This window comes from Anabrus simplex, chromosome 1 (genome assembly GCF_040414725.1).
Source record: "Anabrus simplex isolate iqAnaSimp1 chromosome 1, ASM4041472v1, whole genome shotgun sequence".
NCBI lineage: Eukaryota > Metazoa > Arthropoda > Insecta > Orthoptera > Tettigoniidae > Anabrus > Anabrus simplex.
The window spans coordinates 626061793-626076083 of NC_090265.1; the positions used below are offsets into that span (position 1 = coordinate 626061793).

The window sequence follows — 14291 nt, forward strand, 5'->3', positions numbered from 1 at the left end:
AATGCGATTACAAATTAAAAGTACAAAATTCATCCACTGACCCGAATTCAAAACGTGATGATGAGGAATGAATTGATGAATATGAATTTAAAACAAGCAGTGGATAAGAGGCGCAATGCCTCACATTCCCAGAAAAAATGTTACTGACCAAGGGACTGCTTCCAAAGCCCAATCCTGAATCGATGATGCTTGTCTGAATGGGTCAATATCTATGTCAACGATCCCGCATAATGGCACTTATCGGTAGTAAAGGAGAACCATGATATTTCTCAAGCTGCGATACTAATTAAAGGTAGCGTAAACTCACGGTGTTCCAAACATTAAGGTACTACTCACAAGTATTGTACATCGTAAAGGTAACGCAGGCCTATGGTGTTTCTCACACAATGGCGTCACTCATAGCCAACGCAAACCGACGAGGTTCCTCACCTATAGGTGTACTAATCACGGGCGCCGGCATTCCCGTGGTGTTCCTCACATAGTGGGTACTAATCACTGGCAACTCAGACCCACGGTGTCGCTCATATAGTGGTACAACGCACAGGCACCGCCCAGACCCGTGGTGTTGCTCACATGGGTACGACTCACGGGTACTGGAAAACCACACTGAACCCCGCTTGAGTGCTACGAATCACAAAACTATTTAGTACCTAACAGAGTGGTACTACTCGCAAGTAAAAGCGACCCATGGTGTTACGCGCGTGATGGTACAAATCAAAAGTAGTTTCATAGTTCTAATACAATCAGCCCTTGGTCGCCCCTTTTAGTCGACTCTCACGACAGGCAGGGGATACCGTGGGTGTATTATTCGTCTGCCTCCCCCACCCACAGGGGGTGTGTGTTTGGTCCGCGAGAGGTATTTTACTTCCCTCAAGTGCGCCGGCAAGCCGGTTAGGACCCCCTATCCGCCACCTGGGACGCGCCACGTGCGAGTATCACCTCTCCCCCTGCTACGCCTGCGTAGCAGGTTCGTGGCATGAAAGGCAGTGGCAGAGTCGAAGGACGAACCGAGGTCAATCAAACGGAAGGTTTATTATATACAAACATCTAGAACAAGAAAGCAATCTCTCGTAATTTCAATCACACGGGAGGGGCGTATCTTTCTCCACACTTTTAATCAAATCAGCAAGTGTAGCTTAATCTAATTAGATACACGTTAACGACTTGAGAAGACCGGGCGGTTAGGGGCGCGCGGCTGAGAGCTTGTATCCGGGGGGATAGTGGGTTCGAGCCCCACTATCGGCATCCCTGAAAATGGTTTTCCGTGGTTACGTTAACGACTTGAGAAGACCGGGCGGTTAGGGGCGCGTGGCTGAGAGCTTGTATCCGGGGGGATAGTGGGTTCGAGCCCCACTATCGGCATCCCTGAAAATGGTTTTCCGTGGTTTCCCATTTTTACACCAGGAAAATGCTGGGCCTGTACCTTAATTAAGGCCACGGCCGCTTCGTCGCTATAAGACATCTGTGTTGGTGCGACGTAAAGCCAAAGGTAAAAATATAAATTTAAAAAAGCGGGTTGAGAAGGTCCTATCAACGATTTAACACTCCCAAAATTTGGTCCCAGGAGCATGCCAAAAATGGGTGCTTTGAAAAAGGATAGGGTAAGATAGCGTGGGTAAGTGGACGGAAACCAAGCTAGTAGATAACACCTCCATAATGCCATGGTTGTATACAAAACAACTGCTCGCGTGTTAACTAAGAATAACATACTTAAGAACTACGAAGTATAACGAGACATTAACAGATTTTAAAAAGGTCATTATTCTCTTTACTACTCAAGTCCACCAGAGATTCTTCTTACAGGAGGAAGTCGTTCTTGGATCCAAATGGGAAACATCGACATAATTTCTGCGTTGCGGTTTCAGAACCAGAAAACTGGAGGTTCTTAGAAAATAAGTAACTTTTTCAAATAATAATAATAATAATAATAATAATAATAATAATAATAATAATAATAATAATAATAATAATAATAATAATGTTAAGCAGAGTCAGAGGGTAGTAGGGAAATAAAATACCACCGTGAAAAAAACTGGTCCCTTGCCAGGGTTACGGCGAAGACTGGTAAATGACCAGAAGCCAGAAAACATCTTGAGGCAACCTCTAGGGCTAACAACCCTAGTTGTAAAAGGATGGGTACCCGTCCAAAGCAAAGTCAAGTCAAAAAGCATGATGGCACAACATTTCAAGAAACATACCCCAGGGGGTAAATCTTCGGATAAATCCCTCGTCGTGAATGCCACGGCGCACGAGTCTCGTTCGGATTCTGGGGGAGACTCGACATCATGCAAGAGACGAGTCGGAGCGTCTCGGTGTACCCCAAAGAGTCAAAAACTCAGGCCAAAATCTAAAACCTTTCTAGCAACTTTCAACATAAATTCACTTACACAAACTGGCAAGCTGAAAACCCTCACCAAAGCTCTTCACGAAAATCAGATATCCATAATGGCCCTACAAGAAACAAGGTACCCAGATGAAGAGATTTTTGAATCCGAAGGCTACCGATTTTTCAAGAGCAAAGCGCAAAGAGGAATCCTCAATGGAACCGCGTTTGCTGTTAGACCCAAGATCCTTAAATCGGTTGCAAATTTCGAACCTGTGAATGACAGATTGTCTATACTCACAATTAAATGCGCGAACAAAACCTACGCCCTAGTTAACGCACATGCTCCTACAAACGATAAGAACAAGTCTGATCCAGACGAAGTTGATAATTTCTGCGACCTACTGGATGAAAAATTAAACAAAATCCCCAAACACCATGTCAAGCTTCTTTTGGGTGACTTCAATGCCCAACTAGGTCGTGAACAGAAGTACAAGAAAGTTATAGGAAATTACCCTGCTCACAAAAGAACCAATCCCAACGGCAAAAGTCTGGTGTCCATTTGCGAAAATCACAACCTGCAGGTCATGTCGACCCACTTTCGCCATCTACCCAGAAAGCAAATGACTTGGCGTTCTCCCGTCCAAGCTCTCGGAGAGTTCCAAATTGATCACGTTGCAATCTCCAGGAGAAACAGCCCTGAGATTATGAATGTGAAAGTAAAGAAAGGCATCAATGTGGCCTCAGATCATTATATGTCTCTTATCAAACTCAAACCAATTCCCGCAAACACAAGGAAGACAACCAAACAGATCACACGCTTCGACAACGATAAACTTCGGCAAAGGGTCGAGGAGTTCCAGGAGAAGGCTAGACCAAATGACTGTGACTTTAACAACGCCAAAAGTCTCCTTGTTGAGGCTGCCAAAGACGTTGCAGAAATCAAGAGAAGCAAAAAGCATGCCTGGTGGAATGGTACCTGCGAATCAGTCCTCCAAGAAAGACTCAATGCATGGAAACAGTACTACTCTACGAAATCAGAAAATGATTGGGAAACCTACAAAACCCAACGTGCCCAAGCAGCTAGGGTGTTCAGAACTGAGAAACGTAAATACGAAAAATCTCTCATTGAAAAGATAGAACAAACCTTCAGGAAGAATGAAAGCAGAGAGTACTACAGAGCCTTCAAACGCAAACTCACTGGCTATAAACCACCATCTCTATGCTTTGAGCGAAAGGACGGCACACTGGCGACGTCAAATGAAGAAAATTGCAGCATTCTGGCAGATTACTTCAAGCATTTACTTAATTGCTCTAAACTGCAAAGCGCCATTGAGACCAAGGAACCCTTACTTAGGTACCCAGATTCCAGACCACCCGACAGAGATGAAATCAAGCGCCACATTGCCCGTCTCAAAAATAACAAAGCGCCGGCTGAAGACTCAGTAGTAGCAGAACTATGGAAATATGCCCCAGAGGAATCACTTGATATCTTGCAAAAGCAAATAGAAGAAATTTGGAACAAGGAGACCCTACCCGAATATTGGAAAATAGCTTTGATCCATCCACTACACAAAAAAAGGCAGCATGAAGAACATCAACAACTACAGAGGAATATCTTTGCTACCCGTGACTTACAAAATTCTATCACTTGCCATCCTGGAGCGTTTGGAAGCACAAGTCGAACATCAAATAGGTGAATACCAAGGAGGGTTCAGAAAAGGTCGCTCAACAGCTGAACAGATCCAAAATCTCAAAACGATCATCAGATATTGTACACTAAGGTCCAAGCAGTATGTGTCTGTCTTTGTGGACTTTAAGAAAGCGTACGACTCCATTGACCGGGAAGTCCTGCTAAACATCTTAAATGAATTTGGAGTTGATTTGAAACTGCTGGCATTAATTAGAGCCACCCTGACCGATACAAAATCCAAGGTGAAGTTCCACGGATGTCTCTCGCATTCCTTTGACATCAAAACAGGAGTCCGACAAGGTGATGGGCTATCCCCGATACTCTTCAACTGTGTTCTTGAAAAGATCATCAGAACCTGGCGGGTGAGATTACAGGAAACCAACTACAGTCCATTGAGAATAGGAACCAAATCCAAGGGGGTCACAACAGACTGCTTAGTATTTGCCGATGATATTGCTGTTCTCTCAAACGACATAGAAACCGCTAGAGCTCAAGAAATTTTAAAGGAAATTGCCGAACAAACTGGTTTGCAGATATCGTTTGAGAAAACAGAAGTAATGACTAACATCAAAGAGGCTCCACCAAAACTCCATACAAAATACGGGGACATCACCCGAATAGACAAATTCAAATACCTGGGTGAGAGCATCATGAAAAATGGACTGGACAAAGAAGCACTTCAGGAGCGAGTACGCAAACTGGATATAGCCTACCAAACATCCCGCACAATCTACAACAAAAAATGCCTTTCCCAAAACACCAAGATACGTCACTATGAAACAGTTCTGAAGCCAGTAGTTCTATATGCAGCCGAAACCCTGTCTCTAAATGCCAACAAAGGACTCCTTGAAGAACTGGAGAAAAGAGAACGCAAAATTGTGAGAGGAATCTTGGGATCAAAGTACAGAAATGGAATCCATCAAAAGAGATCCAACAAGGAAGTCTACTGCAAAATAGAGAAAATTATCGACACAATCAGAAAAAGACGGGCACGATTTTACGGTCATCTGAAAAGAATGGACGGAAGAAAGTTAACTAAAGAAATCTTTCACTTTTTTGATTCAAACCCCAAAACCACAATTCCCTGGTTTAGAAATACCAAAGAAGACCTGCAAATGCTACATATCTCAGCTGAAGATGCCCTTAACAGAGATCTCTTCCGCAAGAAAATATTGACGAACGGGTTAAACCGAGACGAGCAACCGAAGAGAAGACACGGTGCCCCTTGGACAGAGGAGCGTAAGCAAGCCCACTCACAAAGAATGAGGGAAATGTGGGCTCTAAAGAAGGCCAAGTTCAGTGTCAAATGCAACAAGACTTAACGTGGTCCTTGATGGCCCCAGCGAATTATATATATATAATAATGTTATTTGCTTTACGTCCCACTAACTACTTTTACGGTCTTCGGAGACGCCGAAGTGCCGGAATTTAGTCCCTCAGTAGTTCTTTTACGTGCCAGTTAATTTACCGACACGAAGCTGACGTATTCGAGCACCTTGAAATACTACCGGACTGAGCCAGGATCGAACCTGCCTAGTTGAGGTCAGAAGGCAGTAACTTTTCAAACTGAAAGAAAAAGTCCACTTTTATTTTCGATGTCATCAGTTGGTTCGATTTCAATGTGCTTTATAATAATAATAATAATAATAATAATAATAATAATAATAATAATAATAATAATAATAATAATAATAATAATAATAATCGTATAGCATCAGCCACCAAGTTGCAGACCTGACATGGTGCCATATAGGTGACCTGCCTATCAATTACAACATACCGATTGTGCTGCTGTCTAGCAACAGAATTCCACTGGACGGATAGGGCCTACTAAGGTTGAATTAGTTTAATTTTGTCAGGTGACACCAAATCACCCTCAGATATAGTTTTTTACGTGCCAACAACGATGACACGGAATGCCAAGGTTTTTGATCGCCCTTGGAAATTAGACTACTTCGGCAGGGATCGAATCTGGATCATGAAACGGACACACTACCACTGATCTACCGATGCAACTTTCTGAACAAAGTAATGTAGTTACTGAGCAGATTGTGAACAGATGACACGTACTTCAACATTGTTCGCTTTTGATGAATGAAATCGTGTATTCGCAACAGCCGGCGTATCACAAGGAACTTAAAGGCTGGGCCAATGTTGACAGCTTGTGTTTAGTTGATACCAGTGGATGTCAAATTATTTCGCAATTCTCTGCCAAAATAAACAGGTTTTTTTAGCAGAGAGATAAAATACAACGTTTGAACATTGTAGGCGTATACGTTGATAAGAAAGTTAATATCCTTTCGCTGAGATTCATCTTTCCATCCATAAAAAAATTCCCTTTAAAGTAGGCGTTGTGCATGTTGAGTTCTCAGCCCAAAGGCTGGCTGGATCCTCATTATATCCACCATCAACTTTCAGAACTAGGGAAATGAAAAGTGATACACTTTCCCGGTGCTTTCCTCACCGAAACAGAGGTTGCTATTACGTATCAATTTGAAATGTATACACTAACCCACCCCATGCGATACGCTTACCATTTATCACAGAGGGACTGGCTGCATTAGGAGTGGTACTGCTAGTATGTAACAAACTTGATCTAGTCCATACGAGGAGATACGATGCACTCTATACACTGCATCTCACTCACCAGAGATGGATATGGCAAAAGGTATATTTAAAAAAAAAAACACACTACTGAGGATTGGGGCTGCCTAAGTGAGGCGGAAAAATCGTTCTTGGTGTATCCAGAAAGGTACGGGTTCGATTTCCCGCCAGTAAGATGTAAAACGTAAATAGAGGTTTCCACTTCTGGAGAGGCACACGGCCTTGAATTTCACTGAGCCTGCGCCACAACTTAGTACTGTACCAGGTTGAATCACGGCGGTAGTGAAAGGGGTAGGGGTAGGGGTAGGGGTGGGGGTGGGGGTGGGGGTGGGGGTGAGGGAGTCAGCCGTTCGTACGGTTAACTACTCTACCCCACTTAGTGTCGAGGTTACAAACAGTGGAAATCTACCTTCTACCCCTCCAAGGACCTTCATGGACTGTACGGAGATGGCTTAGCTACAAACACAGATACCAATGTCACATAAGTTCAAAAAACTGTTCATCACGATGATGGAAAAAGACCTTACATGAAAATATTTTAATACCCTTAACTGTGATAATTATAGCCCAACCAGAAATTGTAAGTCAGTTCATATCAAAATATGCCTCTGGGAACAATGACTGTAAATAATAAACTGGTGTGAATAAAATTGTTTTGTTATGAACAAGGAGAGGAATTTCAACATTGTCGTTAGATCTTTTGTGTAGTTAGATGTCAAGTTAAGACATATTACGTAAGCTCTCCTCACCTGCCCTAGCTATTTTAAAACTCGTACTTATCATAAACGGGGTAGGCACAAGCTGACATGCTAAATTTCCTTTCTTCGAGTCCTACAATGCCAGTCTTACCTTAAAAAAAAAAGTTCACAATGGAATCACTTGAGACAGTTGCTATGCAAATTTTGTATTAAGGACTTTTCCGTAGTTTGAGACGAGGAAAAAGAAAAGAAAGAGCAATCATTTCAAAGTGGTAAATATGGTGACTTGGATACTCAACAAGAGCGGAAAGGAACTTGGGTCACCCTACCGCATGCAAACTCCAGTTCAGGATTCCTCACAACAGGCCCATGGCCAAGCAGGTACCCCTGACTCGGTCGCCAATGTCCAGATTTGGATGAAGCACTTAGTTGGATACCCAATCAATGATCCCTTATGAATAATTCTGAGTCAGCAATTACGACCATAGGTGACGCAAATAACATGTTTCAGTACCTTACCTTCAGGTTCCCGTTATAATACATGTTGTGTCTGCCGATCATTTTTGAAGCACTTCTGTATTTCAAAATTTAGTAACTAGTCTGTTCGGTTCGTTCACTCGCTCTTGAATTCACTGAAGCGTTCACGATAAAAATGGAGAATGAATAGTCAAAAGAACTCTAACATTGTAGTGTAAATAATGTGAAAGTACAGCACAGTCCGCGAGCACTCCGGGTCACCTCGATTTTAGGAGTAGCGGTTGTACTCGCTACTGCCAGCCTTAAATACACTACCACGTAATCTAGCCGTTTCCCTTACTATCTGCCTAATACAGTTCCCCCCCCTCCCTTACCTCCCCTCTACTTCACTCGGCCTCATCAGCTCCTGCAGTTTTATTGCTGTTATACAGGATTGTGAAGGTAGACTGAAAGAAACAAGCTAGTGATGCAGAGATTACGTCCGAATGACATAATGGAAAAATGACGTATTTTCTCCCCAACAACTACAGGTACGTCATTTTTTCCGGTACCCTTTTCTATGGCAATCATAAAAATGCCCTGACAAAAACAAGGAAAAATTACACAGACAAAACACAAGAAAAAGGACGCTGCTTGGGATAAGGAATCTAAATGTACAGATCAAAACGAGATAAGTGTTTGTCTGCAGTGTAGCCTTGTATGGTTCGGAAATGACTTCTGGTGCATGGTATGAGACGACTGGAGGCATTTGAGATGTGGTGTTGGAGAAGGATGGAAAATATGCCACGGACAGCAAGGCTGACAAAATAAAAACATTCTTAAAAGACTTGGTGAAAAAATCTTTACAACCATAAATAAGGAAGGAGGGAAAAACAATTAGCCATATTCACAAGCACAACAGTTTCACGGATAACATCATGGAAGGAATAATACAGGACAGGAGGAGAAGAGGAAAACCAAAACTACAATACATAAGACAGATCAGAGTAGATATACGAGCAGGTTCATATGAAGAAATAAAGCGACTAAGAAAGAAGGGTGAGAAGAATTGCTGCCAACCTATCTCCTAATTACACAACCTGGTCCTATTTCATCCATATCTACACGGATGGGTCCAAGATTTTAAATGGAGTCGCTTATGCATACTGCCGTCTTTCATTACAAAAATCGGTACAAATGTCATTATCCCATGAAGCATCCATGTTCACTGCCGAACTCCTAGCAATTCTATTAGCTGATACAGCGTGCAAAACTTCAAAATAATTTTTATTATCACCGATTCTAAAAGCGTGCTTCAGAAACTTGAAAAACTCCGCTGGAACAGCCCTACGAATAAGTGTATAACATAAATACTAAAAGTAATTTTCGAAGCAACACAGAGGAATAGTAATTAATTTATTATGGATTAAAAGTCACGTTGGCATTTTAAATAATGAAATAGTAGACGAGTTAGCATAGGAAGGAATATTACTATACATTTCTTACATTTTCTCACAACTTTCTTATGGTGGAAATAGCACCTTTGAACAGACACTCCTCAGTTACCGTATGCGCTTCCACCCAACAGTGGCAAATGAAGCATATAAACGAGTGGACTATCTCCCAACGTGAACATTACGCAAGCATTCATTCTATCATCCTACGTAAACAATGGTTTCGGTCTTTATCTCTTAACCGAGGACACACCACTTCCATCATTAAGATGAAGCTCTGGCGTGCATGCTATCCAAGCCATTTACAAAGAATTAATGTTAGTGAATCGCCCATCTGTCCATCAGATCCCGGTGAGGTTGCAGACTGAACATACATACATACATACATACATACATACATACATACATACATACATACATACATACATACATACATACATACGTACATATATACATACATACATACCAACGTCAATTTCCTGCCTTTTAAATTCTTATACCATAATATTCAGTCACATAATTAAGTTTTTAATCGAAACTAACCTCAACTTGTGAACCGTTCAGCCTGTTATTTTTGTCAAAACCATCCTCAATCATCACCATCTCCCTTCACCGTGGCTTACCGTCCAGTAGAGAAAGAGTTGAACCGGACCTTTTACAAAAATATATAGACCCTAATATTTCAGGTAAAATCCCGTGGACATTCACCAACAGTGATGTTAGAAAAACGTGGGCTTGTAAGTTGCACTACACAGGCCTACACGTTGAACTGTGTAATAAATTAACTCCGGGATGCTCTTCCCTAACACTTCTCGGATATTTCCGTGGAAAGTGTCCAACAGATGGTCACCATGAATCAATCAAAACTGACAGCTATTAACTGGCATTTCTTCATTATCTCATACGATAACCTTCTTGTGTGTCACAAATTTCTCCAGGGTCCATCTTAATCTCTAAACCCTAAATTTTATTCCATTCAGTCTCCAAATTATTAGTCCTGTAATTCTTGTTGACACGCATGTGTCCAACTTACCCTACTTCCTCAATTTCACCACTCTTAATTGTTTCTCAAGTATACAGAAACTTTTAATTTTGAATGTTTCCCAAAATGATCTTTCTATTTGCTTGTTTCTTATTTTCAAAGCAAACAAAAACAATAACAAAAGAGATTAACAAGTAATAACAATAAGAATAAATATATAGAAGGGATATTACAAAATAAGCTTTAGAGCTTGATTATTAACAGAGGAGAACGAGCTCCCAATTTTACGAGACTTGCTAATCTTAAATACATCTTTGGTTAGGGAAACTTTGGTTGTAAGAAGCCGAGGCTTCCAATAGTTCAGCTATACAAAACAAAGGGAGATAGAAATCCCAACCTTAATTTTCAATGTCCGAACGGACCTAGAATTCACTTCCAGATACCTCCTAGTACACTTCACACATTTAACACCAGACACGCCCTGCCCTTAATTCAGAAGGTAGCCACAACATAAAATATGGATCAGAAGGACCCAGAAGAAACAGGAGCCGAAGATCATACTACATAGCCAAGAAAGAGAAAATTAAAAGGCTAAAAGAAAGGCGAAGAACAAAATGGGATGCTGAACCCACTCAAGCAATCCCGAGACATGACGCGCCATAAAACCTAATGGGACAGAAGGCCCGGTGACGCACAGGTTAAGTCATACTACGTTGGTAACTAAAGCAGGAAAGAAATTAATTGCCGAAAAGTATGAAGACAAATTGAGAAAATCTTAGTTACAAAAAAAAGGAGAAGAAGCAAAGTGAACATGGGAAACTCTGTCCGCAGACAGCCTAGAAACCTACATTTTACAAAACTATCAAAATTTAAGAAACCGGGCTGAGTGGATCAGACGGTTGGGGCGCTGGCCTTCTGACCCCAACTTGGCTCAGTCCGGTGGTATTTGGAGGTGCTCAAATACGTCAGCCTCGAGTGAATAGATTTACTGGCACGTAAAAGAACTCTTGTGGGACTAAATTCCGGCACCTCGGCGTCTCCAAAAACAGTAAAAGTAGTTAATGGGACGTAAAGCAAATGACATTGACATTATTAGAATTTAAGAAAGCCTACATATAAAATCAAGGTAAACGCGGCTCACCCTAACCACTACATGATAGAGGGGAACGCCGGTATCTTCCCGTCACCACACGCAAGTTAGTTCACATGTTAAGAAAAATTATCGCCGCCTCCCTTACATACTTCGCCAGCTCGCCTATAGCCTCTTGTGAGGAGAACCTCACTTGTCGCTGCACTCAACAAGATGCGCACAGTTCTATAAGATCAAAGATGACCACTATTTTTATGGACGGGCTGGGCGATGCTTGGTTGGTTTGAAATGAAATGGCGTATGGCTTTTAGCGCCGGGAGTGTCCGAGGACATGTTCGGCTCACCGTCTTTTGATTTGACTCCCGTAGGCGACCTGCGCGTCGTGATGAGGATGAAATGATGGTGAAGACGACACACACACACACACACACACACACACACACACACACACACACAGAGTCCCCGTGCCAGAGAAATTAACCAATTAAGGTTAAAATTACTGACCCTGCCGGGAATCGAACCCGGGACCCTTGTGATCAACGGCCAGCACACTAACCATTTAGCCATGGAGCCGGACATTGGTTGGTTTAATTTGAAGTAACAGTAGTGACGACATACGAGACAGGTGAATCAAGTTATCGAGTGCCAACCCTCTAAGAGGTACAAATCTCTACGAAGCAGAACACAATCCAAGCTCCTAGGTGGCAATCCTAATCAAAAGTAGTGACATATGTTAATAAACAAGAAAATCAAATACAGTTCAGAAAGTTGAGGCTGTCTCTGAGAAACTACACTGCCCTGAGGCGTTTGAAGTGTTGCCCTCACTAGAGAGAGGCCGTACTGATGATACAAATCTGATGACAGACAACACCTCAGTCGAACGTGAGAAATTGCTGAAAATGAGTCTAGCACACCCCGAATATCCGAGTCTAGCTCCAGTAGCTACCTAGTGCTTAGGCGGAGATAGTAAGACGCAATCCAAATTACCAAATGATTTACACATTCCGCGTAGCTGCCATCTAGTTTACCAGCAGACGGTTGAACCGGACCTTATAGAGACCTATGTAATATTTCAGGTAATATCTTGTGGACGTTGACCACCAGTGATGTTACAAATCCGTGGACTTTTTAAGTTACACTACATACACGTTGAGTTGTGCAATAAGTGAACTCCGTAATGCTCTTCCCCAACACTTCTAGGATATTTCTGTAGAAGGTGTCCAACAGATTGCCACCATTAATCAATCAAAACTAACTGGCAGTCATGAACTGGCATTTCTCCATTATCTCGCTCAATAACCTTTTTGTGTGTCACAAACTTCTCCACGGTCTATCTTAATCCCTCGACCATCGCAGTCTGCAAATGATAAAAAAAAAACCACTCTCTCTCTGTCTCTCTCTCGAAGCAAGCTTGTTTTTAGTTTAAACGACTGTTGATATAGTGCCCATAGCCCCAGGACCATCAGAAGCACACTGATGTGACATTTTACTTCAAAAATTCCATGTGTATCGAACCACGGCTGCCTTATGAGAAGCTAGCGACTTTGTTAATCGTCTACCACGCCCCTGTCCCTCTCATTTTTATTTTGACGGAGACCAATCAATATATTTATCCAATATATAGATATCCTTCCGAGAGTAATATATTTTAACTGTTGTTACAAGGATGTTCAGTAAAGCGATCTCTTGACAATCCTGGTGGCAGTGGGGAGAACTGTGTAGCATATAGGCAAGGTTATATGACCCACTAAGGATCGTCAATATGAGAATGGTCAATGGAAAGAATAGCTTCGATAAGGATGGTTTGGAATAAGGGAAAAAGGTAGGATTGAGAGAGAGAACATAAGGGCGGGAGGCGAGAGAGAAGGACCACGCCTACGTTAAAAAGAGGAAACTGACTCAATCAAGAATTTATTGTGGTCATCAATTTCTGAACTCAGCAAGTGTGATCAAGTTTGTCGTGGATAATAATAATACATTTCTATGTGCTTAACGTTCCTTCCTGCTACCCGTCGGGCTAGACATTTACCACGGAAAGGATTTACTTTTAAGAATGTCAGTCTATCAATAAATACGGATTTCTCGCATATAAACACTCGAACACGTCAACCGATGTGAATTCGATCCCGCTGCCTTAAGCAGGGAAGGCGAGAGTCCAAACATCTATGTTCCCTAGCAGGTCTGTTGCGGGAGTATTCGAACCTCCAATAACAAAGGAAAGAAGGAAAAATACATATGTCTAGATAGTTAAATGATAAAAGAGCTTTGAAAGAGTCTGGTGCAGTATAACGTTGTCGCGGTCGAAGAGGATGTGAGTCGACCAAGAAATAATAATCGTTAGATATACTTTAAATGCTGATATTCTCAAGGGACAATGTGTGGTGAAAAACGGACATATACACTTAGAGAGGAAAGTCCGTAGCAATTAAGCGGAACTGTAGGGGACTCAACTTGAGGTCATGATTTACCAGCTGTGGTACATCAAGGGATGGCAACGTATAGGAGTTCTGCGCTTGGTTTTACTCAACCATTTCACAGGAACACCGATATACATGGACCTAACAGGGATTTATTACATTTTGTGCATTTTATACCTATTGTAGGTGAAGGCTGAGCACTAACCTCCTTCACAGGATAATGAATGGACTGTTATAACACGAAAAACATGGACAGGCGACAAGATAATTGTGCGTCAATTAATTCCGATCCAAGTGTTTTATGTAACGACAGGATATCTAAAGACACGCAAGGGGAATTCCTGAACTGAACTACAGTACCCTGAGGAGACTAGATTATGGCTTTAAACAGAATAACTGACCAATTTTAGCATTTTTTTTAAAGAATTGCTTTACGTCGCACTGACACAGATAGATCTTACGTCGACGATGGGATAGGAAAAGGCTAGAAATGGGAAGGAAGCGATCGTGACCTTCAATAAGGTACCTGCCATTATTCATTTGCCTAGGGTGAAAATGAGAAACCACGGAAAAC

The 14291-nt window shown here is 41.9% G+C and overlaps 1 protein-coding gene across 3 annotated transcripts in view; it reads right to left on the reverse strand.

The window, feature by feature from the left end:
- The window catches only part of Papss (PAPS synthetase), a 258890-nt gene that overhangs the window by 143493 nt on the left and 101106 nt on the right, over nt 1–14291 (reverse strand). The window contains exon 1 of one of the 3 annotated variants that reach the window (XM_067135682.2): nt 7838–8081. The exons of the other annotated variants lie outside the window; for them this stretch is intronic. Within the exon in view, the coding sequence (XP_066991783.1) occupies nt 7838–7879 (42 nt within the window). The 5' untranslated portion in view covers nt 7880–8081. Of the gene's footprint in view, nt 1–7837; nt 8082–14291 lie in introns of those variants that run through there. 3 annotated transcript variants of the gene reach the window in all.